The 27,463-nt window shown below is 36.9% G+C and overlaps 1 protein-coding gene across 5 annotated transcripts in view; it reads right to left on the bottom strand.

Annotated features, from left to right (window-relative positions):
* Nucleotides 1–2,138: 2,138 nt before the first annotated feature.
* Nucleotides 2,139–27,463, bottom strand: part of USP33 (ubiquitin specific peptidase 33) — a 41,032-nt gene continuing 15,707 nt past the window's right edge. For 3 of the 5 annotated variants that reach the window (XM_082053161.1, XM_082053160.1, XM_082053164.1), the window contains 18 exons: nt 27,062–27,131; nt 25,698–25,811; nt 24,869–24,947; nt 21,486–21,906; nt 20,927–21,067; nt 19,704–19,816; nt 18,379–18,550; nt 18,172–18,276; nt 17,559–17,592; nt 16,714–16,759; nt 15,793–15,973; nt 14,419–14,545; nt 12,292–12,461; nt 10,853–10,934; nt 8,253–8,361; nt 6,566–6,668; nt 5,734–5,802; nt 2,139–3,381 (listed from right to left, as the gene is read on the bottom strand). In XM_082053161.1, the coding sequence (XP_081909287.1) occupies nt 3,224–3,381; nt 5,734–5,802; nt 6,566–6,668; nt 8,253–8,361; nt 10,853–10,934; nt 12,292–12,461; nt 14,419–14,545; nt 15,793–15,973; nt 16,714–16,759; nt 17,559–17,592; nt 18,172–18,276; nt 18,379–18,550; nt 19,704–19,816; nt 20,927–21,067; nt 21,486–21,906; nt 24,869–24,947; nt 25,698–25,811; nt 27,062–27,131 (2,294 nt within the window). In that variant the 3' untranslated portion in view covers nt 2,139–3,223. Of the gene's footprint in view, nt 3,382–5,733; nt 5,803–6,565; nt 6,669–8,252; nt 8,362–10,852; nt 10,935–12,291; nt 12,462–14,418; nt 14,546–15,792; nt 15,974–16,713; nt 16,760–17,558; nt 17,593–18,171; nt 18,277–18,377; nt 18,551–19,703; nt 19,817–20,926; nt 21,068–21,485; nt 21,907–24,868; nt 24,948–25,697; nt 25,812–27,061; nt 27,132–27,463 lie in introns of all 5 variants that reach the window. The other 2 variants (XM_082053162.1, XM_082053163.1) reach the window with 2 other exon arrangements.

The following is a 27,463-nucleotide window of genomic DNA, read 5'->3' as shown; positions in this document are numbered from 1 at the left end:
ATACTACTTGCAAAAAAACTTCCAAAATGTAGAAAAAAAATCTAGCTTCGAGCTGATAAGTTCCCCATGCCCCCCATGCAGTTCCTCTAGAAGAGCAGATTAAAGTGAGCAGACTAAACAGCAGGCTGTTAACAGCTCAAATCTAGATTCCTAGGGCTAAAATATGGACTGCACTGAATTTTTCCCTTCTTGAAATGACAGCTTCCCTGGCACCCAAACACAGTGCTGTGTTTCCTCAACTGGAAACAAATGAACAAAGAATCCAAATAGTCTGGTGAAAGGCTTATGGAAAAAGAATGATTTCCACAGCCCCTTCCTGAGCTGGATTCTTTCTTTGCTGCGAATCAGACGGCGATTCACAGTCCAGGCTTCTCCTTCACCTCCGCTCTGCAGTGCTGCCTTCCCTCCAGCGTACACAGCATCCATCTGGAGTTCTCCCACGTTGTCTCACTTTAAAATGCTACTTTCATTTCTGTGGCATAAAATCCTTTGTAGGGCTTTCAAAGGGCTAAGAGCAAGACAGTCACGCCTTTGGAACTGTCCGTCTCAAACACAAATGCATCCATTTCATCTCTGCAAACTCAGGATTTTTGGTTTTGAAAAGTATGGCAAACAGCTGTAGTGTGAAGATGCCTTTACCATGGTGACAGAGGCATTTCACAAACTCTGCTAGTTTGAAGTTGTCTTGTTACTGATCTATGTGCATCACAGTTTACAATTATGTTTGACTATGGATTCTCAGACACCCAATGGAAAAGAGTGACAAATCTGCCAGATTTCTAATAGGTTACCTAAACCCAGCACAAGCCACCATTTCTAAAGCTGAGGCAAGTATTCCTATTCATCTAGGAAAAAATTGTTGAGTATTATCCAGCAATTATTTCCACATGGGAAATCTTGCATCTTCAGCATTCTTTTAAGCAACAGAACAACTTCATTTTTCAACACTGAGTGTCATTGCTCTTCTCTAAAATAACCTCTCCCAACTTGTATTTATCACCATATAGCACTCACAATTGGGCACAGGACAGATGAGGTCTCGCAACAAGCACAGCACCAAGTAGAGCAGAATAATTACCTCCTGTGCCTCACATCTGATGCTTTTGTTACTATTACCCAGAACAGGTTTTGGTTTGGTATAACTGGATTTTAACTCTTTGTCTGATCTGCTGTAATACCCAGAATACGTAGCACAGAACTGCTTCATTCCCCAACAAGATCATGTCCCTAACACTCAATCCATTTTTCTCTTTCAAGTTTTACAGGAACAATCTGTTCCACCATCCAGGTTATTAATGAAAACATTGAGTAAATTGTTAACCCTGATCACCATAGAGTGATTTAACCAAGAAAATATTTCCCCATTTTCCAATTAAGAACATCATGTACGAAAAGTTCTTCCTACAGTATGCAGACCTCTTTGTTGTTATTTAGTGTTAGTATTTTAGGCAACCTTAAGAATAGCTTAAATGTTATTGTCGACTTTTCATAAGCAAGTTAACTTTACCTCAATCAGTAAGACAAGTCCATAGTAGTAACAGATGTGTTTGTTTACCTTGTCCACACAAAGGTAACGTTACAAGTCTCTGCTCACCGTTTCTCTACGTTTACACCTGTGTACATGCACAAGGCTTCTCAGCTGCCCACGTCCCATGACCTCCTCCAGAATTTAAGGAACACCTACATATGAGTTCAGAAACATAACAGGCTGGCCAAAAGTTACTTGCAATCCAGTTTAAAATTGAAAACTGTTTTCCTGTGTACCAGCCATATAATCATCGGCTTCACACTGCTGTACATTTACCCCTCTTACTTACACTGCTGTGTTTTTAGCTTTGGTTCTTCTCAGGTAGGCTGAGGAAAACACTGAGATTTAAGAACTGACTCCTACATGGCGCATTAGCAAGTACTTAAGGTTAAAGGACACTTTCTCCAGGTCTCTTACAGGTGGCTTTTTATCCAGGATGGCTTTAAGTGCTTTACAAAGTTCAAAACCAGTTTGATTTTAAACTAGATAAAAAATTATCCAGAAGAATGTTACATCAGCAGTTCCTTCCTTTGGAGCTAAAACTGTGAACATCATCGCATAAAGTGGTGAAGAAATATAGTTACATGTGTGTGAGCGCAGTACCACGCCATTACTTCAGAAGTTTCTGTATTGATACAACAAGTGAAAAAACATTTAAGAAAGCTTTTTTCCCCCCTTCTTCCACAGTTTAACTTTTTTTATTGATCCAGCCTTGAATAATGCTGCTTATTTGGTAACAATATCAGGCAAAACCAAGAGCAAGTGCCATTCTGCATTCCAGTATTAATCATTCAGTAAAGTTTTGCAATATATACATTTTATCCAGCTTCTGACATTATAGGTCATCATGCCAATGAAAATTTTTAACAATACAATAAAGTCCTTCAAATGGAACTGTTTATGAACGTAATTCAAGAGACTAGACAATTTAATTTCTGAAATTTATATCACTCATGTCCATAATAATTTTACATTTCACACTTCATGCTCTCAAACATTACCCTAGAGAAGACTAAATCTTTTTGTCACATATACTATTAAAGACACTACAGAATTACAGAAGACTACAATAAGATGTAAAATTTAGTAGGTAATAAGTTATGACACTTGCTGACTAAGACAATATTCAGGCTACACTAATGTTTGATCCATTCAAATACAAGAAGTATCTGGATGTTATATACTACCCATTTCATATACTTACAGTGCAAAATAAGTGAGAATTTTTTTCCTGAGCGTTTAGGAAATTAACATCCTTTTTCTTTGTTACCGATTGCAATCCACGTAAAAGATACTTCCCACATCCCTATGCTTGTCGAGACTGTGCAATTAAGACAGGCAAAAGCTTGTAGATAACAGAAACCCAAACAGGAATCAGAAGGGTTATTGAACATCTCTGAAATTTGTCCCCATTTTTCAAGTCTAAGGATATAACAGGTTTTGACTTTTAAAAAAAAGTCAGAAATTACATTAGCAAACACTCTAAAATGTACAAACCATGTGCCTTCCAAAACAGAGAAACAACTTCTATTTAAACAAAACATAACACATATTTCAACTTACTATTCTGTAGTTAATGTAATGCCCAGTGAGCTGTGCCTCCATCAGACATAAGAGAATAAAACTTTTGGGAATATATTTTGGGCATTTTGTAAGGACGTTGGATTCCTTACAAGCTCATCTTTTTCTCAATAGCTACAGACCGTGAGTTTCTAATTCAATCTTCTCCTCTGTTTGCAAAATATCAGGTTCTGCTGGAGGAACAGGTGGTCTCAGTATTATCTCTGGACCTCCACCATAGATGGACTGAAGAAAATTCCATGTTTCTTCAGATATTTGTCCAGAATCTGCACCTGAAAACATACGGAAGTTTTAATTACTATTTAGAATAATTCCTTCATGATTCCTTTGAAGTCCATGACAGACAGAAAAAAATAAAAATAAAAATAAAAATAAAAATAAAAATAAAAGAAAAAAGAACAGATTCAAATTTAAAAGCACAAATTCAGATTAGGGTTTATCTTGCATCAACTACCAAACCTAATGACATGTTTTGTGTTAACTTTATACTTCTCGATTCTTAGAACTACCTGCTCTAAACTATCCGGTACTTAACACGCCCCAAGCATAAAACACATGAAGGTTCTACGATAAGCTCCTTATCTGATACTCATCAATCAAGTTGACAACTGGTAGCTCTCAGTACACAAGAAACAATGATTCACATTAATGCAAGGCCATGCAGTCCCATCAATTCCATAGTAAAGTGCAAGGACTCCAGATTCTTGTTTCAAATAAATTAATATTGACAGCAAAGAACAAAAATGTGAGAACCACAGTGAAATTCTCAGAACCCCAGAGAGAAACCACGAATGCTCCTTGTATGTGGCACTGATGGGTCAGCCTGATTTCTTTTTGTTCACTGATTAAGGTCTTTGTTTATGATTCTGTTACTCTGGCTAGAGGTCTCTCTCCTGTCTCAGATCAGCATCCAGCAATCATTTCTGATTTTCCATAACCTTTTATAGGGGCAAAGGACAAGGGAGCATCAGCACACCGCCCCTCGAGGTTTTAACACAAGGATCCTGTCTGATCCATTTGAAATGATTTCTTCACACCAAGCTAGGCAGAGAAGACACATTTCTAGTATATCTGAAGAAACCCTCTCTTCTTTAAGCAACTCATTAAAAACCTGTGCCACAGCAAGTTCTCCCCAATATCCTTACTGGATACTACTAATTTGTCTTGTTAAGCCTAATTTCAGCATCCTCCTACTCAAAACCAGAACAAAAAAGCGCAGCACCTTAACAAGGGAACTTCTGCCCCAAACTCCCTTCCGTTTCTGTCCTCACCAGCTGCTCTGGGGTGTCTGCTACTGCACTTCACCTACAAGTAGTTTCCAAAGAGGAAGGGTACAAAGAGCTGCATGTTTGTTTACCTGCACTAACTCAGCCATGCAAAGTCACAATGTGGATCCTACACCAGTACCAATGCTGTTGCATCTCAGTTTTACTCATTTAGATCCAGCTACTCAAAAACCAACTCCATCTCTGCAGGCCTAGGAGTAGATCTTCACTCCCTTAACCAGATTCCAGCTCTCCTAACAGTCAGGTTTAGCTGAACAGGCTTAGTGAACCAATGAATCGGGATCACTGGATCACAGAAATCTGTAATACTGTACGCTATCCGCTCCCACCTCTTCTCTCACGACTTAAGAGAAATTTCCCCAGACTATTTGACTTCATTTCTACCCAAGTTCTAATTTGAATCAATGTGGCTGAAGTTAAATCAACAACTGGCTAATCTGCTATCAATTATTGATTCTATTTTTTTTTGCTACACATCAGTCAGGCGCTTTATACCTTGTATTTGAATTCTACAATAGCATTTAAATCATTAAAATGTACTGCAAAACCCATATGTGCAAGAACTCATCCTTTTTTAAATACACTCTTGGCATTTTACGATTTGTGAGGTTTATGCAGGGCCTAGTGGCCTCCAGTGAACTGCCATCAGTAGGTCCACTGTATGCAGTTATTAAATAAAAGTTAATCTTAATGCTGCAATATTTTTTTAAGCTGAGCTACAATGAATTTAAATATCCATAGGAAGTCGAATGTCTTCATAAAGCAGGCCCATATGTGATTTCTGCCCCCCGTACCTACAAATTTCAAATAAATGGTATTAAGCATCTGACTGTGAAGAATAAGAAAGAAATCCCTTATCTCTGAACACTAGAGAAGATTTTGCAATGTACAGTGGCAAATAACTTGCAGAAGAATGAGCAACAGCATTTACTTACTATGGTTTATTTCCCTGTGTCAGAAGGAGCTCTCAGTTCAAATTAGGTTTCAGGAATCAAATAGCTACATACAGATATATGACACAGTCTAAAAGTCAAGCATCTCCCAATTTATGTTAAGAAAACCCAATTAAACTAAGTGATACATAGCCAAAGCACACTTTCACCATTTAAAAGTTACTCTGGACCTCCTGCTACACTCTTACCTATATTTGGATCAGTATAGTACAGATATTAATTCTTTAGTTTAAGAATAAGCTGCTCCCCCCAAAACAGGCACAGAGATTCATTAGGAATTGCCTTTTTATGATAACGGTCAAAAAAACCAATTAATAATAAATTTTGTGAACTTCAGCAAATACATCATAAAGAGCTCAAAGCTGCAGCAGTATTGGACACCTACCTTGTTTTAGCACAGCATTTCCACACTTTGTTACTGCAATCTTAGCGTTATCAATAGGACCTGGAGGATCTAGTGTGACAGAAAGATTAAAAATGGGAGAGCTGAAAACAACAGCAGGTTGGAGCTTCTGTTTTCAAATGAAAGGAGTAACAGCTTGTTTGTTTACTGCTTGTTCTTGTACTCCTTAGCAGTACATTCTAAGTTGTTAAAAGCTAATCAGAATTTTAATTAAGAGCAGGTTTTTCAAAGCATTCATGATTACCGTGAGTCTTCAAGCAATATAACCCACAAATTAATCCTAATTCTTACCCCTAGAAAAGTTGTCCCAGAGCAGACTCACAAGATCGTAGAACATTTTATCAGCATTTCCATTTCAAAACTTTAGAGGCACCAAAAGTGGACTAAAGTGATATTATTACAGTTGTTAGCCAGTTATCTGTGGGTTTAGGTTGTGACAGTAAGGTCACCTTTCCTCCAGAAGCTGCAGCATTATCTATTGGTTTGCACAGCAAAATCCATCCCCCCTTGTACTTCAATCAATTTTCCTGCTGCTGCTAACAGCAAAGCCGTTACAACCAACCAACATTCTTTCTACAACTATCCGATTATCCATTCTTGTGAATTATTTGGCTGTATTCTATAATTTGGTTCCTGGCTATATTTGTACCCCATAAAATGTATGTCTTATATGTTTGTTTTAAGAGCTTTTGTTGCTGCCTCCATCTGTTCTTCCTACAACCCTCTTTGCAAAGCAGAAACAACTTAAACAGTACCACTACATGATAACAAAAAAGAAAATATTACCCATATTTTGAAATGGAACACAGCTTACCACTGTCTTTACCCTTTACAAATCCTTCCCATTCTCTAAACCACTGCATACTGATGCAGTAAAATGTGGATGGAGATTCCTCCTCTTGGAATGCTCTATTAAGCTGAAAGGAAAAAGAATACATGTTTTTTTTTTTCTGTTTTTCTTTAAACTAATGAATTCTTTTAACCACTGTAATTATTAGCAGCATAATATTACACCACGACAGAACATTTTAAAGAACCGTCAGAACAGTATAAACCTGGTGAATTCCTGAGGTGAGATTTTGATGTAGTAGTTGCCTTCATATTAAAAGAGGATTTATTCTGTACTTGAGAATTTATTTTTTCCTGAAAACAGCAACATATTCTTCCCCATCAAACACTACTGGACGATTACTGTGAAAGGCTGAACTTTCAAGTAGAAAACTGATTTTTGTAAAATAAAATACAATAAAAACAGTGCTTTGAAATATTCGCTCCATAATTTTATGGAAGGGTCTTTGTGTGATGAACTGCATCTTCATCTACGTTTGGTTTTCCCCTAATACTTTGAACAGATGCCAGTACAATTCCAAGCAAGGCACGGTGAACTAATTCACTGAGACTTTTAATGACTTTTCTTTGCTTCAGTTTAAAAAACACGAAGTATTTCTTGTTCCTACTATTTTAAAATTTAAAAAATAAATAAAAATCACCCCGTTTTCTGAGTTTTTGTTGCAAGGCAGTGACTACAAATTACAAAAAACAGCTAAGTAAAGAGTCTTTGTTGCCATTTAACTAAATTTGTTTCTATCACTGTAAATTTTTCTTTTTATAATTAAAGTTTTAGGAAGTTTAACATTTTATTCTTTATCAGATACTAGATCTTTTCACAGCATTATTTAGAAACGTGCAAAAAAGTAACTTAAACCGTTAAAGTCATTCTCTTTTAGCTCTGTAATAATACAGCTATACTTCCCCTTTGAAGCCATGAACTAAAGCATCAACAAAACTTCTTAAGGTTTGAGATAAAGTAAGTTTTGCCATCGTTCCCTCAGCAATTTTTATAGAGGATAACAGAATTTCCTGTCTGCTAGCCAGTAAAAATACTTGCACATCAGTGCACATATAATCATTGGTTATAGGGGAAAAATACTGATTGCTAAAGCAAATGAGGTTGACTCAGCTAACCAGTGGTAACCCAGACTAAACTCACATAATCCCTAAATCATGGAAAATATAGTAGCTGCTTGACAGTAATTTTACAGATCCATTACAATACTAAAGTATTTACTTCACACTGAATTATTTATGTTTATGTCTCTAATAATATTTTAAAAATTAGAACCAGAGATAAAGATTAGGATTAACTTTTGGCTGGCATGTTATTATTGTGCCTAAGCCTTATCAGATTGCACAAAACAGATCACTGGCAGTGCATAAAGAACAACTGCTCATGTGGCTGCACTCTGCTTCCATACTATAAAAAAAAAAAAAAATTAAGAAACATACTAAATATTTTCTTTAAGTACATTGACATATAAACAGTTATTTGAGATATCACATGAACATTACTGTCAGTGACAGGAAAGAAAGATTCTATATAAGTATGCAGATATTTAATAAAGGCCATTTGTTACAGGAATCACTGATGCACATCTGGTAACCCCTTGGGTCAAGTCACGGTGATGTCAAAAAGCAGAATGAATAAGTGTGTACTTTTTTACCCGAATAAACATTTCCAATTCATTTTTCCTTCTTTTTTCAGTTCTTTCAGCCTCTATTTGGCAGGTGTGACAAACATACAGATGGTTAACAGCTGGTCCTCCTCCATACCTGCAGTAAAAAACCATAAACTTAATGGAAAATACCTTGTAAAGAGATCACGCACCTGTAGACATCGCAGGTGTCAGCTTCTTATAATACATAACAGAAGTCAGATACCTGCCAATCACACTGATCCACAAACACCACCATTTGTTTTCCTAGAAATATTTTGTACTCCATGCTAAGACATAACCATTTTCCAAGTTCTGGCTGCCTAAAGCCAGCACAAACCATCTCAAACCCTCCTGTATCAAATACATCAAAAGGTGTTACTATGGGAAGAATGCTCCAGCCAGTTTATCTTAAACATGCTCCTCCATTCTGCTGCAGGTTCTTCATCACTTTGCTGCCTCCTTGACGCCAGCCTCTAAATTTGTTTATTGTTTTGTTCTTGAGAAGTTATTCTCCATGACCCTCCCCTCCATATTTTCCTTTTGTGAACCTGCACACATGGGAGCCTTCAGGGGCACTGGTACCAAAGAGCATAATAGTTATATATATACACATATATATATGTGTGTGTGTGTATATATATATGAACATAGCATTTGCTAGCCTGGAATCTATAGGCCTGATTAAAAAAAAATATTCTTGAATGACTAGCAGCCTTAAGAGATGCATTTACTACAACAGAGAGGTCAGGCTAATGTACACACTGAGATAAGGATATTCCAGGTTCTGCCTCCTAGCTGAATAATTATCTTTGTCAGAGCTGTGTTCTCTTTTCCAGTTTTGTTCCTCTTCTGAAACTTCAGATTTTATTTCAAAAATTAAATGAGATAAAAGAGAGTGCTCTTAAATATAGTAACATGAGTTCAGTTCAAAATACTGAAGTTCTTAAGCAAGAGTGAAAAATCACTATGTTTATTTAGTGAATAAAATAAAACAAAAATCTGCCGTGGAAGGCATTGGGTTTTTTTCCCCTTTTAGACTTGTATGGTTGTCAGTCCATAAAAATAATAATTTGGGCTGCTGGTTTTCTTCCCCAAACACAGAAGTGTTGTATTTTAACTGAAAACTAAAGCATATTCCCGTACAACAGCACTTGTCCATACAAGTTTTTGGTATGCCCTCAGTCATCCCAACTTAAAGACACGTTTCATAAAATGGTCACTTCCCACTGAAATTGCACCTCTGAAGATGACACTTTGTCTTCAGATAGCACTGATCAGTTCACAAGTTTTGAACTAAAGTAGGTCAAGTATGAATTACACCACATTATCTTGAAGCAACTCTGACCCCAAAGTACTTGGAACTGGAGTAGTGCCACATGAGCAGCAAAACAAATGAGTTTGGGACACAGATTGGCAACTGGCATCCCAGAAAAATATCTCCTTTTCCTTAATGTTATCTCAGTAAAAATCAGCTGGCTTCCTCACCCTAAATTCTCACCCAATGCTGTCATGGTAGTCTCCTACAATTTCCAGGTAACAGCAAGACAAAAAGCAAGATGTGGTTGCTTCAGAGCTGTTGAAGGGTGCCCGTGCCAGTCGGGAAGCCAGACAGACCAGTCACATGTTCAGCAATAACGATTCATACCTCTTTTCTACCTAGTAGATTACTTTCAAAATCCAGAGGACCCCATCATCTCTGGGACTTCTACCTTTCTATCAAATGACTGAAGTTTGATGTCTTGTTAAGAAAGCTTATAGAGAAGGGAAATTAATGAGAAGTTTGAAAACATTTTTCTTCACATTTAGCAAATGTTTCTGCATACCAAAAATGGAGAACTCTTTTGTCAATCGGAAGAAAAATTCAGTACATCTAGGAAAGGGGAAATAAGCTGGAAATAGTAGCATTTCTAATTTCCACTTGTGTCTATTGAAACTTGAAAAAAAAAAAAAAACACCAAAAATCCAAATAAACAACCCTTTAGCTACAGTGCTTAGGTGGCAGGAAATTAAAAGCTAAAAATATTTAATGCAAGTGAAATACAGAGTCCTTAAGGTCATCAGCAAAGCTCTTCCGCAGCTTTTTGTTACTTTAAAAGGAGACACATCTTGTAAGAATCCCTCCTTTGTAAGCAAGCACTTAAACCTGACCTACATTAAAATGTGGAGCAGTTATATGGAACACTTATATCTAAGTTCTTCTGAAGCAGTACTGGCAGCTGAGGCTGCGGACTCAAAGCCAACAGAAAAGCTGCGTCCAGCCAACACGAGAACAGGAAGCTGATACAGAGAGCTCTTTCAAAATACCTCTCGCAAAGCGTACTTCTGCTGACCTACTTTGTGCCATTTGCACATACCATACATGTTGATTTGGTTTAATACTGAAGTATTATCCCAGTAACACACTATTTTATGTAGGCTTTTCACGTTACTTTACACAAGCAATTTATACGCATCAGCCATTTTCAATCCCTTTACTTAGCGCTGTGCCTAGAATATACACATATTTTTCTGAGCCACTAATTCTAAAGTCTGATGTAGCTGCTTGGCACACATTTGCTCTCAAACCGTATCACTGGATTTTTTTCCAGCTACCATACAAAACTTACCTGCTATACAGATTATCCCATATATTTTGAGGTAGCATTACAACTAGGTCCTCTATGAAGTTTGCTTTGTGTGGAGGAACACCTGCAGAAGAAAAAGAAACACTCGTGATTTTTACTGGGGGGCAGGTGGGGAAGGGAGACTATTAGAGATCTCTACATTAAAAAAAATACAACCTTTCAATGAATTCAGAGAAATCTTGTGAAAAGAGCTTTAGCATAGTATAATCTATTACTGTATTTAAAGAGACCGCTCTAATTTTAGCCTCGTGAGGCTGAAAAGTTTACAAAAAGCAGATGCCAACTATATGAAAGACTAAAATTAAAGGGCTAGAATCCTTTTTAGATACTGATTGCAAAATGCCTCTTAAGGTATCCAATTAAAATGTTAAAAAGTGATTACGTATTTTGTTCTAGGCATGTAAGCACATTACAGCAAATAAGTTAATTTTGAGCAGTTTGCTAGACTTCGAACAACAGCAATGCTTGAAAGCAGTGAAGTTTTGAGGCAGGCGGAAATAAAGGGGCTTGCAGAATTAGAAGTGTTGAATTGAAGCACATGATAAGCCGCAATGTGCTACGCAGGAATTCTTTTGAATAGGGAAAATCTAGTAGTTCAGGCACTTGTACAACAAGTCATCTGCTGTAACTGTGCGGAAGGAAAGCCCCAGCCACAAGGGCTCATGTGCCCACCCTGCAAATTGCTACAGGGGTACAATATTCCCATGTGAAACGTTTGGTTCAGCAACAGGGGCAGCACCTCTAATGGCTAATCTAATACAGCTGTATTTTTTATTAGAAAATAGGTATAGGAACACCACGGAGTAATGATTTCTTGGAATGTTAGTGCTCAAATATGGATATTTCCCAAAATATGTTTTGCTTAATGTAATTCTCTCATTTTATTAACAATTCATACAAAGCGAAATTTTTATGCCTCTATACAAAATATACAGAATTACTACCCTATTTTTACACTGCTATGCATTGAATACTCTGCATCAGACCAATTTCTTGTTCCACAGCTTTCAAACCTTCTTGTTGCTTCTAGCATGTAGCTGGAAAAAGATTTAGATTGACAGACCAGTGTATTAAGGATGATGGCAAAGTGATAGGATTTTTAAAAATGGGAATATACACGTTTAGGAAGCAAGCAGCTACGCCAAACTGTTCCTCTTTAAAAACCAAGAAAGCCTATGAACAAAATGTGCAAATTAAAAAAAACAGAACTTCACACAGTACCATTTCTAACTAGTCAGCTACTAAAATGAGATAAATAATTTAATTATGTTATAGTTCTAATTTACTTAAGAAATTACAGAAGTCATAATATGGACTTACTATATTCAAATTCCTTTAATTAAAAGAAAAGCTATACATCCCTGTATAGCTACCAGTCAACAGATAAATTCTTTTAGGATGATACTCAGTTACAGTCTCACCTCCATGCACACAGAGAAAGTCATTATTTGAAATTGGTCCTGGCTCTGCAAAAGTCTTGAATTTATTTAACCATTGTCTGGAAACATAGAACTGCAGAAGACTTGGTTCCATCATATTCAGTAGGCCTGATATCCTCCGTCTCTCTCTCTGTGCTTCTTCACTGCTCTTTCTATTACCAAAACAGACATTGTTAAACAAATATATGTCCTTGTATACAGTGCAGATAATTTAATTTGTGAAAACCGCATTTCAAGTAAATTACCTGGGCTGTGTCTATATTTCAGAGTTCTATTAGTATGAAGTAGTTGACTTAGCACGTGAAAAACCTCGCACCTTTTATGCACAGGCAGAGCATAAATATGTGGCAGAAACCTGGACTGTCACGTTACAGAAACACGTGTCACAAGAGTCAGGACAGTTCATACAGAGCGTGAAGTGCAGCAAAGACTCCTTGCTCTGTCAAACCTGTGCTTGTCCTTAGTTCTGACAAACTGTGGCACAGGCATTATCATGCTTACAAGAAAACTTTTGCCTGCTTAGTTTAACAACTCAAGGACCCCTGACAGTTCCCGTTTAACTTACCAGCCCAGACAAGCAAGCAAATAGTCAGATGGCAACAGAGACAGCAGAGGTGATTACAGGAGAGGAGAGAAGCTCTGCCATCTGCCCAGTTCCTCTACGTGTCTCTTAAGCTAAAGCTTTGCAAACTGTACTCCTTGGGCAGATGCTCCTTACTTATCTCCAAGTAGATCCTGTAATACCCCTGCTTTTCTTGTATTCCCCTACTTTTCTCACTGAAGCTGTTCCAACTGGAAATATCTCTGCTCTGCTGGTTTTAGATTGGATAGAACCTCTCTACTCCAAAAGCAGGTTGGAACCATTCATTCCGTCCTTCAAAACCCTGTCCTGAAACTTCACTCAGCATCACACAAAAACTGGGCCACCCCTGTTAATTTACAGAGTCAAAGTTGACTCAAAGAGCTGATAAAAAGCTTCAGGTAGACCTAATGGCTGTAGCAACAAGACTGTTTATAGTATAGCAAAACAAAACAGGAGGAAAAATACATGCTATGAACCCAGTTAAACTACATTACCTGAAGAAATTCAGGTCAAAATTATTTAACAAAATCCTTAAAAATCTGAAAATGAAACTCAAGTAGCTAAGTTCACTTTCCAGCTGTAATTGAAAAATGCATACCCGTCTCCACTAAGGTTCCTAAAATGCACTGAAAGAACATCTATTTTGTGTGTCTGGTAGTGTTTTGTGGGTACATATATTTCTTTATTAAAAATAAGATTTTATGAATGCTATTATTTAATATGTTTGCCCACAATCAGGTACAGTGCTCTTTCTTGGCAATATGGTGTGACATTCGCATTTCCTTTTAAAAGACTTACTGAGCCAGACTCACAGCCTCAGCTCAGACAGTGGCAGGTGTGTGCGCTCCTAATGAAAGTTAAAACGTTCTCAGAACACATCTAATTTCTTGTGCAACTCTGGCACAATCTATTTCACAGTCAACTTTTAGGGGAAATTTGATCTTAGTCCCAGAAATTTAGAATTTGAAAACTGAGTTAAGTTGCTTTTATGATTTCAAGTATTTCTTAGAATGAAGACAATAATAACATGACTTCTTGCCTTTCATTTCAGCTTTCAGGAAAAGACCAGTCTATAATTTCCCTGAAATTAAACTACACCACAGTAAAACCTCTGTTGTTCCACATCACACCTGCTAAAGACTTTCCACAATTCCCTTTAGAGCTCTAATAGTTGGAGTCTATGTGTAAAACCTCCCTGTGCGCAGGATTCCCTTTCTCCAATTGAAAACAAGGTAATTGGTGGCCAGTTCTAACATTTGCCTGAAGTTCTCTTCCTAGTAATCTTACTATATTTATACAGATTTAATTTTCATTTTAAGTTCCATACGTGTTTTAGCAGTGACAGAGCAAGTGTAAAGGACATAACTGAAGGTTTAAGTCTCTCTCCAGTACAGGCTTTTCTGGTTGGTGAAACTCTTCCACTATAATTTTCGTGGGACAGCTAATTTCTGAAAGCCGCCCAAGTGTTTAAAAATGCATTTCCATACCTGACTAATATGAGTATGATTGTACCTTTCATTTCTTACCTGTAGAAGAGAACATAGGCTTCTGCATTTTGTACTGTGGTTTCTGACACTTCTGTGACACTCTGGTCATCAAATTCATACCACAAATTATTTAAGTTGTTGCGACAATAAGCTATGTAATGTCCACCTAGAGTGTTAGAAACAAGAGTTATTAAAAAGTGTCCAGAGCTGCCCATTTTACTTCCTTTTTGTGTACTGCACTGCAAGTCCAAAAAAACCAAGTCTTAAACGGGAGAAACATTAAATCATTAGTAGACAGGACCCGGATATTGATTGCTCTCAAACTCAGGATCAGCTATTTTTTTTTCTGAATTTCTATCAGCTAGTGGAAAGTAGGACACTGCTTTCAGTATATTCTTGAACTCTTCCAACAGCCTGTTGTCTAATGTATTCCTGAACCATGAGCTTCAAATCAGTGTAAGACTGTCACTACAGTTTAACCAAACCAGTTTCCACTCTTTTCAAATCTTTGTCTGTTTTATAACAGAAATTAGCATAGATGTGTAAATGGCTACGTGATATCAAGACCATACTTAACCGTGGTTTTGGGACTATTCATAATATATTTTAAATTATTACTATTTTTAAATACATATTCAACTGTCAATAAGAAAATAATCAAATATCTACTAAACCGATGACAAGAAGCATCATTCAGCAAACACTAAACGGAAGATGAAAAAGCATCCAGAAAAAATGGAAACTACTTCATTTAAGTAATGGATACCTCAAGTCTGGGGAGGAGGAGGGGGTGAGTATCTTCTGTGAAAATCTACAAAGTTTCTGGCTTCAAACTTTTCTTCCTGCTATTTTCCAAATCTTATAAATACTGAAAGCACTTGGGCAGGAACAAGCTGGACATATAAGATGTTAATTCAGCTACTCATCAGTACGCAGTTGCTGCCTGTTTCAGGGTTAATCGGCAGTGATCACCCAAGAGAACATCTTTTAAAAAAACTACTGGCATCTCTCTGGTGGTTTGTGAACTCTTTCCAAAACACTAAGGCATGCAAAGCATCAAAACTTTACACAACAGCTGTGTAGAACAGCTGATAGCTGGTCATCTGCTGGCATGTAACATTATTTGCACATTTATACTATTCACTTTCAATAGTGCATATAGTTTTTTACTTAATATTGCAGGACATGTTAATTTTTTCCACCTACAATTTTATTTAGGTACGCTATACAATTTCAAAATGTGTCAACTCTTTGAGAGCAAGATGGTTCAAGGTAAAAATCACAGCATTTATCTTTCAAATTATAATTACCAATGCTTATCTATTTACCCTTCAGCATATGGATATCATCCTTAAACAGAAGTGCTGGTGTGAATATCAACTGCAAAGACAAAACAATCAACCTCATACTTACTGCTGGCAGTTCCATGATGGCAGATGACAGACAGGAGATCGTAAGTCACTATTTGAGCTGGACTGTCCTTCGCCAGGAAAGGCTGAAGATCGAGGCCTTCTAAGGGGAAGGATACGTGCGTCCCAATTTTCGTGGAAAACATAAGTTCATGTCTAAATCTTTTGAGATGAATGCACAAGATCTGTAAGAAGGATTGGCAGATTCACTCAAGGACTATACAGGCTATTATTTGCTGTTAAACAACTACACTACGAATGCCATCATTGCCTTTTATCATCCCAAATGGATCACTTTTGTCTATGGCCTGAGGCAACGATCACAAGCTCTGTGTTCCACAGATTTATTTTTTTTAAAATCAACTGTGGCTCAAGGAGTTAGAAATGAATTTGTAATTATCAAAGACTTATCTTACTGACAGTACTAAAAACACAGCCCTGAACAGTTACTAACACTGATGCAGCAATGAAGAACACACCTTTTGTCTTCCTCAATGCACTTATTGCACAATCTTGTCACAAGGGACATTAATTCTTCCTGACTATTCCAGCCATCAACCCATGTTTTGAAGTGTGAGATTGGATTACTTTTAAAATGTAAAGCTACAAGCATTACTTATAGAAAAGATTTCCAGTCTGGCTGTGGTATTTAATTCTATGATCTACAATATAAGTAAGTTCTGCAGGCTGACAGTAAGAACACAGAAAAATCCCATTCTTTTAACTTTACTGTTAATGTACAAGGTTCACTTTCTTACAGGGTGAATAATTAAATGTTGTTCACGTTCTTAAAATAAATACCAATATGAAGATACGCTTTCATCAGGTAACGTTTTGAACACAACTTACTCCATGCAACCCATGAGTCTTACCACATTCCTAACCATGCAGAAAAAGTGCTTTAAAGTGCATGTAGTAACAGTACCTCAGGAAATTTTTGCACTTTGCAGAATTTCACTCCGTTTCTTAACCTAAACAAATAAAAAAACCAAAACAATACTTAGTTTTATTATATCGTGCTAGATCAGCAAAAGTCTAAGCTGAACATTACATTAGTAAATGCAAAATATTTCTGGAATGTAGACTAGACATGGAGTAGCCAAAATGATGCAAACAATGACGCTTCAGAAGAAAAGACAATCTGTACTGCTGACAAATTCAAAGCAGCAAGTACAAACAACCAAGTTGCATCTAGCTAACAATTTCTCTCAGCATAAAGAACTTGAAGCTTAGTGAAAGATGATTATTCAGCAAAAGAGAAAAAGAAATCAACTAATTTTTTTTAAGAAATTACCTACAGCAGATCACCACTTATATAGCAAGGAATAACACTCCTTTTCCACAAACACTTTGATCATTCTTCAGACCACTTTTGTTTCTTGGTACTTTAGTATTTAAAGCCATCGTATATTTCTTTATTTTTAACACACTGAAGTGACCTACTGTGTATCAAGGAAAATTTGCTAGTAATGTAGAGGGCTAAAAGCTTCTATTTTATCAATCAAAAACAATTTTAAAAGGTCTCAAATTGTAAGGAACATGAAAAAGAATTAAGCACATTTGTTTTGCAATATGGTACAGTGAGTCAGTGCTTCCCAACTCCTGCACCTTTAGAATACTAAATTCCTGACAGCCAGACCGCAAGGTGGTATCAAAAGATTAATAGCACTGTGACATATCCAACAGAAAGAAAAGCCTCTTGACTAACAGAAGGATTAAAGCACTCAAATTAAGACAAGTTAAAACAAACAAAGGTAAAAGCCAGCTTACTTTTTACATCTTCCACAGCTGTACATGTTATCACCTGCAAATATCAGGGAGAAGAAAAAGAGCCATTATTCTCCAAATCCAAATAAATAGTTATCCTTCAAGAGCATATAGTTGATATTTAAAAGTCTCAAGGGAATTTATCTTTAGGTTGCATTCAATATTTAACAGTTGTAAGAATGCTGAGATACCAACTAAATAGAAAGGCTCTTACTTTTTATGCAGTACAGAATAAACTAAAGAGATGATCCTATATAATTTAAAATGCAAATAATTTACTAAGTCCAAATTAAGGTTATGAGAATGAGTATTAATATGGTGTGTTTTGAAATTGTTACGAACCTTCACTTGATACCATTTCATGAAACCAAATTCAGATTTACTTGACATTTCTCAAGCAGCTTTCATAGGCATTTTGTGCCTCAAATATCCAGTTAAACGAGGAGCTTACCTTTTTGAAATGAACAATCCCATAAGAGCAAGGAATGACTAAGTCTAACAGGTGGCCTTTGCTTAATTGCATGAAGCTAAGAAGATACTAATCATCTTATTGTGACAGGAGGGAAAAAAAAAAAAAAAAAACAGAAGAAACATGTTGATGTAATTAACCTCTTACCCTTGAGCTCATCTCTGGCGAAAAAGGCAGCAAGACAATCTTGTAAGGTTACAACCGGACCCCAAAACCAGCTAGGAACACATGAGACAACAAACCTGAAACATCATTGACAGAAAAGAAAGAAAACCAACAAATGTTCTGCCAGAAGAGCAGAAACTGGAATTTCAAAATAGATAAATAAACAAAACAAGGTAAATATTATTTACCTTTTGAAATATTCCATAAAAAAAGCTATCCATCCCTGGGGTGCATATGCTTCTCCACATGACCCTGCTTTGACTAGAGATGTCTGATGACTGGCAGAATGGAGTTTTGCAAGATCTTCCTTACCTGGAATAGGCAAGGACAGATCCTGGAAGGTCTCCAGGGTTACAGACAGCTAAAGAAGAAAATACATAAAAAATACAGAGTTAAGCTTGACTAGAAAAGCAAAGTACACCATTAATTACAAAGTAATTTCCAATTTGTTATTAATTGTCTTCCTACTAATCATGCAAAGCTCTTTGGTTTTTGCCTCTGGCTCCTGTTATACAAGCTCATTTCAGAAAGCTTCAGCCCATTTTTTTGACAGCACTTTACTTTGACATTATCTTGACCTGATATAACTGGACCTGCTGTAAAACAGACTCAGTTGTGCATTTGCCTTCTCCTATCCTGGATCTAGTGATCACATAGTCACAGAGCAAAACATCAAACAAACTTTAAAATTTAAAAATTCTTATTTGTTTTTTGGACTTGCTCACCAGTTACCCTGAGGTCTCTATATTCTCAGCTGTAAAGCAAGCGAAGCAGTAAGGGCATGCAACTGCATCAGGGGGAGCTTTAAACTTGCTGTTGAGAAACTTGCTCCCAATGCAAAGATTTGGATCTCCAATGTTTGATACTATTGTTTTGAAACTAAAGTGGTCCACTAGACATGTTTGATAATTGACTTTATTTTAAATGATCATGTGTGCTGTTCTAAGTAATTCTATAAGCAAACAGTACAGGAAAAAAAAAAACAACTATTCCTATATTGCACCACATCTTGCAGTAGAGGACAATTTCAGAAAGCAGTTAATGATTCATATGACCTGTAAAAGTGTCTTGAGTTTTCTTAGCTTCAGTCTACCTGATAAGACTGTTTAGCAGTGTTATTGAACTACCGTCTCTTACTTTTCTTTGTAACATTATGTACCTGAGAACTTATTACAGTAGCAGGTATGTATTAGAGTATTCAGAACATTAGTATAAAATAATCCTACCTAAGTGAAGTTGAAGAGCAAGCCTCTTTCTCCATCCTTGGTATAAACCAATTCTCAAAATGTTATTTTTCAGCTCTGAGTATATATCCAGCTCAATTCAAGCTAGTCTAAACACAAAGTGCTGGTAGTAGCTGCTATTGCTATTTGAGTGAACAAGTATGAAACAACCTAAATTTCTGAGGAAATCTGCCATGAAAGAATAAAGTTACCAGAGAACAACTGCATTCATGAGTATTTGTATTGGTGAGAAAAACATACTAAATGCTAGAAGTCCCCTTTCTTACTCACCCGATCACAAGTCAAGCACTGTACTGAGCTTATTATAGTTCCATCAAATATATCAGAGATAACACTCCTGTACTTCTTGCGCTTCTTCCTTTTTGGTGATGATACAGTTGGAACTATACAATGACAAGAATAAAATGCTGAAAGTAGAGCAAGATACAGTGGGTTCTGATTTCCTTCAACTTTGCATAACATAATTAGAGATCACACGTATTTTGGATTAAATTATGAGCCAAGCCCTGGTTACTATTTATTAAATATTCCTTAGAAATTACACAACCTGACTACTGCTAGTACCAGGCAATTCATGTAGGTTCCTCAAGCAGTTTATGGGGGAAAAACACCAGAAAATTTTGCCTCTGTTTCAGGAAAACTCAGATTTCCAGTCTTGAAATCTACAGCCTACTGCCATGAGATTCATCTTGGCAGGAATCCCAATGTATAAACTTAAAAAGGCACATTTGATCTGACATTTAATTTGATTATATCTTTCTAGGAAGTTTTAACCATGTTGGGCTGAAGAGCTCATACACAAGCTTATTGTATCACAACATTGGCAGTGGGCTGAAATACACTAAATTTACTACTAGAATCCAGCCCAACAGCAGCTTATTCAGGTCTCCAGTTAGACAAGTAAGGGGGAATTAAAAAAAAATAAATCATATATTGTTCCTTGTGCCCTAAAGCTGCAATGTCTTGTATCTAAAAGTAATAGAAGTCTAAACATTCTGGATGCTGATATACTGTGGGAAGTGTCAAAAAAAATACTCTAAACCGCAAAGACAGTGATAAGCATAAAGCAGTTAACATTTTACATGTGTATCTACAATATAGGTACACAGTGCTCCTTAAGCCTTGGTAAACTAAAATGCTGACTTACTGAACTTCTGCAGAGGAACCAATGTGCATGTTCTCTGAAAAGCATTACCTCTCTGTGGTACTAACTTCTCCCACATTTTCCTTCTCTCCATCCTCTCAAAGCAAATACTATTCATGCTTCAAAATAATCAGAATTTTATAGAAGTAATGGGAGTCTTATTATATGTCCAGCTTATATGATGCTCCCTCTTCCCACGGGGGATAGGGGATTAAAAAAAAAAACCAAACCAAACCCCAAACCCCTAAGAACAATGCTGCATTGCTATGCAAGACGCAAGAAACAACAAAATGAAAACTGTAATACAGAGAAATTCAGTACCAGGAGGGAGAAAATAAAGGGCTGATACCTTTTTTGTGGACTGGTGCCAGCGAAGAGCATGACGAGAAGGATTTTGGAGGACTGTTTGATAAGCGTGCATTCATCCCTTCATTTGATGGCGGAGTCTGGGCTGCAGATATATCATTCATGTGGACATCATTGATGTACTCTGCAATTAATATTTGCATTATTTCATAAATTCTATGAAAAATATACTGCAGAATGAACAGATGCAATTGTTACGTAACTTATTTAACCACACTGTCAAGTCACTGGACATTTAGGAATGAATCACCATTTACATTCACATACCTTTAATTTAAGAACAAACACAAAAAACATCCACTCTCCTGGGTTATCTGAAACCCTACCCAGTACAAACCTTTAGCTTCTCAAGGGAATTCAAATTGAATTTAGAACACCTAAACTGAAAAAATAAATTAAGGCGGCACGTTATTTACAAGTAAATCCATCTACCCTATTTGACCTGTACCTGTCTAGTGTATTCTATCGTAACTCATTTCCACTCACACAGATATTATGATTAAGAATTTGACTAGTTCAATGGTGCATTAGTAATGCATTACCTGAGAATCTGCTGTGTATCTGGACTTTAACAGTTCCTTGATTATTTAGAAATTCAGTGCTCTCTGCAGCAGTGTTTGTGTCTTTTTCCAGGTCTTCTATAGAATTTGCTCGTTTCAGCTTGTTGCTTGATACTTTTTCCTTCTGCCAATCCTTTGATGTGATTGAGTTGTTATCATCATCCTGAATTAACATGGTTGTCTCCGCAGGATCCTCTAAGACAGGTTTGAAAATACCATCACTTTCTGGTTTATCACAGGTACCACAGGATTCACAGGGCTGAAAGCCGACATCTGACTGGCTCTTGTCTTCTTCCATGCTCTCTTCAACACTCACAGGCTGGGCATCCTCCAGTTCCACAACTGGTTCTTTAAGCTCTTCATGAAGCAAATCCATTAGACAACGCAAAAACTCTTGTGCATCCTAGGATTTTAAACAAGTTTTACAGTATTATTCCATTTTATTTGGAAAGTACTAAAGTCATTTCAGGAAAAGATACAGATCGCTAAAATGAAAGCTGCAGCTGTTCAAGAAGAATAAGGTAAAGTCCTCTGTCCCATGACTAATATTCAAAAGAAATTGCATTGCCAGACCACATATTTTTTCTTGCATGTCACAAGTATCATACAAGTTTCCTCCAAAACACTTCAGTTCCCAAAAAGCTTCTTTCAACAACTTCAACAAAAATACAGCCACAGCTTATATGAATGATAAATGTAAATCGAGCAACTACCACCAGTGTGGTCAGATTCCGGTTTTGCTGGTAAAGGAACATTTTAGGGACAGTTTTTTAAAGCCTTATGCAGCAGCATCAGCAATGCAATCAGAGCCTTGCTTTCCCTATGTATGGAAATACTCTATTAAGAAGTATTATGATGCACTTAGCCCATCTTTCCAATTGCATCATACTGCCTACAAGATCTCTATTCTTCTTCTCAAGCCTGGACAAGATTCCTCAACTATCAGTGTTTCCACAAAGAGCTGTCAAGTATTACTACAAGTCTAATCCATGTTTCAAAATATCTTAAAAGCCATCAAATTTTGACAATCTACGCAGCAGCTTGGTTCCTGGCAATAGAGAGTATCTAATAAAGCAAGCATGGGAGAAAACAATAGTCTCTTCTTGGCACCTACTACTGCTTCTATTTTCTTTTTTTGTATTCGGGTTGTTCATAATAGTAACTTCTGCTGCTCAACATTCCCATCCATCCCAATCCCAATTAGTTATTATGCTCACAACTGCTGACTGAAAAACATTCTTCTTAAAAACTACATCTATCAGATTTGAGATTCAAGCTTGGGTAATTAACAAAAATCTAGAATGACTATTTGCTGGTAATCATTTTACAAAAAAAGAGAAAAAAAAAAAGAAGGACTCAAACCTTGAGACACAAATTAATTGATAAATTCATTGAGCAAAATAATTTCTTCTTCTACCTGAATATAGGACACGGCTGCCCAACTGGCGATGCTGGGCAATAGGAGAGTGTCGGTCATGAAAGACCTGCTTTGTTGGAATTGTTGCCACGAAACCTCCTAAACATACAACTGAAGTGTGAACCAGGCAGAACCTAAAAAGGTTCTCATTAAGTGTTGCTCTGCATGAAAAAAGACATTCTCAGTGTTCAAAGCTGCAAGAACCAAGTTTCCATACAGTTTATTTATTATGGCTGTGCTGCCATCCAGCGAGACCTGGACAGGCTGAAGAGTTGAGCGGGGAAAAATTTAATGAAATATAACAAGGGCAAGTGTAGAGTCTTGAATCTGGGCAGGAACAACCCCAGGTTCCAGTGTAAGTTGGGGAATGACCTATTAGAGAGCAGTGTAGCGGAAAGGGACCTGGGGGTCCTGGGGACAGCAGGGTGACCATGAGTCAGCACTGGGCCCTTGTGGCCAGGAAGGCCAATGGTACCTGGGGTGGGTTAGAAGGGGGTGGTCAGTAGGTCAGAGAGGTTCTCCTGCCCCTCTACTCTGCCCTGGGGAGACCACACCTGGAATATTGTGTCCAGTTGTGGCCCCTCAGTTCCAGCAGGACAGGGAACTGCTGGAGAGAGTCCAGTGCAGGGCAACAAAGATGCTGAAGGGAGTGGAGCATCTCCCGCGTGAGGAAAGGCTGAGGGAGCTGGGGCTCTGGAGCTGGAGAAGAGGAGACTGAGGGGTGACCTCATTAATGTTTACAGATATATAAGGGGTGAATGTCACAAGGATGGAGCCAGGCTCTTCTCAGTGACAACCAATGGTAGGACAAGGGGTAATGGGTTCAAACTGGAACACAAGAGGTTCCACTTAAATTTGAGAAGAAACTTCTCAGTGAGGGTAATAGAACATTGGAACAGGCTGCCCAGACATTCAAACCCGCCTGGACACCTTCCTGTGTAACCTCATCTGGGTGTTCCTGCTCCATGGGGGGATTGCACTGGATGAGCTTTAAGGTCCCTTCCAACCCCTGACATTCTGTGATTCTGTGATTTGCAGTTACCAAGACTGATACTTTTCCAGAAATTCACGTGGCTCTTAAGAAATTAATGAGTAAATTAAAAAACATTTATATTACTACTTAAACATTTACTTTACAGCTACACACAGCATTTGAACATTAAAATGTGCTCTAATCCTCCACTCCACGAATACAAGACATGTTAACTGAAACAGCAAAATTCCTTTGAATAACAGCAGATTCCTGGAAGATATGAGTAAGCTTTTCTAATAAGAGGGTTTAATTTTTTCCTCCAGCCCAAAACCTTTCAATAAAGTACTGCAAACCATAGGAACGCAGCAAGATATTATAAGAAGGATCAACCGAAGAATGCCTTTACTATGTGATAACCCATGCCTCTAACAAGTCACCAACTTACAGCTCCTGCAATATGGCTTACTAAACACAAACTGGTGTGTTGTTTTGGTTGTGGTTTTTTTTTGGTTGGTTTGTTTTGGGTTTTTTGTTTTGTTTGCTTTTTTTCTTTTTCCCAAAGATACTAAATGAAAATGGTATACTGTATTTTTTTTTTTACAGGTAGATGAATAGAAAAAAATAATTCTATTCTTTTATATTTTTAACACCTTTGTTTTCTGGTACTGCTCAAATGTTAGCAGTATTATTTCACGCAAAGCGAATGTTTTAGATACATATTCTTTTAATTTTCCTGGAAAAAGGGAAAATGACTTATTCTCCAAAGTTGAAGGCCTTTCAAGAATTTTATATATACAAACATAAAACCCGACTTAACTGTTGGTAGTTTGGTTTCAGATAATCTACATTTGAAGCATATAAACTTTGTTGCGTATGCTTTAAACAAATATAGGAAGCATATCTTAAGCATTAAGTTTAAAAATAAGAGATAACATTATGGCTTAGGCAGATTTAAAAGACATCAGAAAGTTTTACCTGTTGAGAGTAGCCTCGAAACATTGGATTAACAGTTTTAATTCCTTGAAATAAACCAGTAGGAACAACAGAACCAGGTCTAAAGAAAAACAAGTTTCAAATATATTAATACATATAGGAAAGAAATCAAGCATTTAAGTGAAATTTCCTATCTTTACTAGAATCATAAATTTAGCTGCACCTGAACTATAGCACCTCTAACATCAATAATATTAATCTTAACCAAACATAATATTGGTGCTGAATAATTAACAATACAATTTTTGAAAAAAGTCTGTCATCCAACAGAAACAGAGACAGTATCAGGACTTTAATGCCACATTTCTTGTCAGCAAATCAGATGACAAATCAGACATACTCTTGGCAGTATGCACAATTACTGTTTCTGGACCATTGTACTTATATTTTAAAGTATCTTCTTAGAGATAACAGAAATTCCACATAAGGAAATAAGACAAATTAATAAAACATTGATCTAGAATGAAGGACACAGAGAGGATAAAGTAACAACATTTTAGTGTATCTCTGACAGATATAAACTTATTTTTAAAAGCTTAATGCTATTTTGTATAGTGCTTATCATCTATTTCTTGTCAGATCTTCCTTACTGCAATTTACATCAATTATTTGTCTTGTCTTTGGTAGATATAGAAAAGAACAGGTTATAAGGAGTGTTTAAATCTTTCAAGTTAGTCTTTCCTTCCTTAATTTATGAGTGTAATTCTGTGATACACAAAAATAACAATTAGAAACCTAGGACAGATTAATGCATCCTTCATGACTCCAGAATTTATTTGTAATCATTTAATCAGCAAAATTATTTAATCACCTGCTTTTGTGCCAGAGCTCTGTCATCAGCTTGAGGTAACTTTTACAAATTGCCGGTTTCTTATCTGTTCTAGCTAAGCCTCCGCAGTCAAGAAAAAAGTGCGTCAAAGGTGGGCTGATTAAAAAGAAGACGACAGTATTTTCTTTAGGTTGTTTCAGGTCTTTAAAATACAAGAGGAAATCTACATTTCATACAAGAATATGAAAACAGAAGAATACTATTATGTAACTGACATCCTTAAATGCTGTAACCAAATATTTCCTAGTGGGATTTCAGCAGTCCAGCAACGCTGCTCCTCAGACATATTCTGGCATCTATGAAAGCATCAGAATTGTCTAATGGGATTGAAATTCAAGGCACACAAGGACATGCGCACCACTGCAGCGACAGTCACCCAAGTCTAGTCCACAAACAGCATCTCAAACAAATCTTCTTCTCTCTAGAATCCAATAGTGCCACATGATGTTTGTAAATTACTTATCTGTCTACTTCATGCAGCGTTGGCAACTCGCACACTCTCTCACTGCTCTCTCTTCAACCTCCCTTTTGAAGTCCCAAACCCTGATACAGATCGGACGTGTCTGCGCCCAAGGCAGGTGGTGTCCCAGCACACTTGCAAAATTTGCCATTTCTCAATGGAGTCATTTCCTCATGTCCAGTTCTTTACCTTCTAGAGAGATTTGCCTCAGTTCTCCTCTCCTTCAACGAAGGATTTCAGTGAGCTCTACTCAGCCCTGTTTCCTGCCTTGGACTGCAGCCATAAGCAGATCTATGAGCTTTGCTCAAGTGCTGTCCCACTCAACCATTTCAAGCGCAAGAACTCTGGAGTTGGACAGCAGGTTTATCTCTTCAGCTTTTGTAGATTTCTCCTTCATGAACTTGTCTGGCATCCCCATGGGATGAGAAGGTTTTGTATTCTAGCCATTCCTAGGGTGACGCAGCATAAAACATCCCAGATGCAATGTTTGTAAGGACTGAATTTGGGCCTTTTCAGCTTAATGTGTCTTTTTTTTTAATTACAGTTTATTCTTATGCATTTCCTTTGATTTGTTCTACAGCACAAAACAAAACCACAAAATGAATAGCTTTTATCAGATTTTCTTCTAATCTCTAGAACTGCATATATTTTTATTGAGGACAGTGAGGAATTAGAATAGAACGGGGGAAAAGCTGAGTAGCCTATAGACCACAATACCTTTTTTTTTTCCTAGCAGTGACACAACTGTTTGTAGTATAAAAGACTGAGATTAAACAAATAAATGTCTTCTACCATTGCAGTGCAGCCCTTTAAAATCCTTAAGTCCATGTTGAGAAAATGCATGTATAAGCAAATATAAAATTACATTTACAACCATTTTCCTTACCAGTTGGAAAGAGCTTGTAAAGCTGCATTCATGTAACAAGTGTTTCCAATATTTTTTAATCCTGTTAGACCTGAAAAACAGGATGAATATTCAGCAAGTAGGTTAATCCAATACAGGACATATTAAAGAAAATACTTCTTAGAAAATATGTACTAATTAAAATACTTGTGTAACACTTCTGATGCCAATTATAATGCAGAGTTCTAACTAAAAGAAACATAGATTAGTATTCCTTTAGGAGTCCTAACAAGACGAAGTAATTAAGTGTTTTGATTTTGGCTTAGTAGAACACTTCAGACAAGTAGACTGTGTTCACCTTATTAACTTCTGTTTTACGACAGCTGCAGATTGTGATTTAAAATATGTTTATCAATATTTAAGTTTTACTGGAACTTAAAGATT

This window comes from Streptopelia decaocto (genome assembly GCF_964273445.1).
Source record: "Streptopelia decaocto genome assembly, chromosome: 5".
Lineage (NCBI taxonomy): Eukaryota > Metazoa > Chordata > Aves > Columbiformes > Columbidae > Streptopelia > Streptopelia decaocto.
The sequence above is the reverse complement of the archived record's forward strand: the minus strand, read 5'-3'. Positions and strand labels throughout refer to the sequence as shown.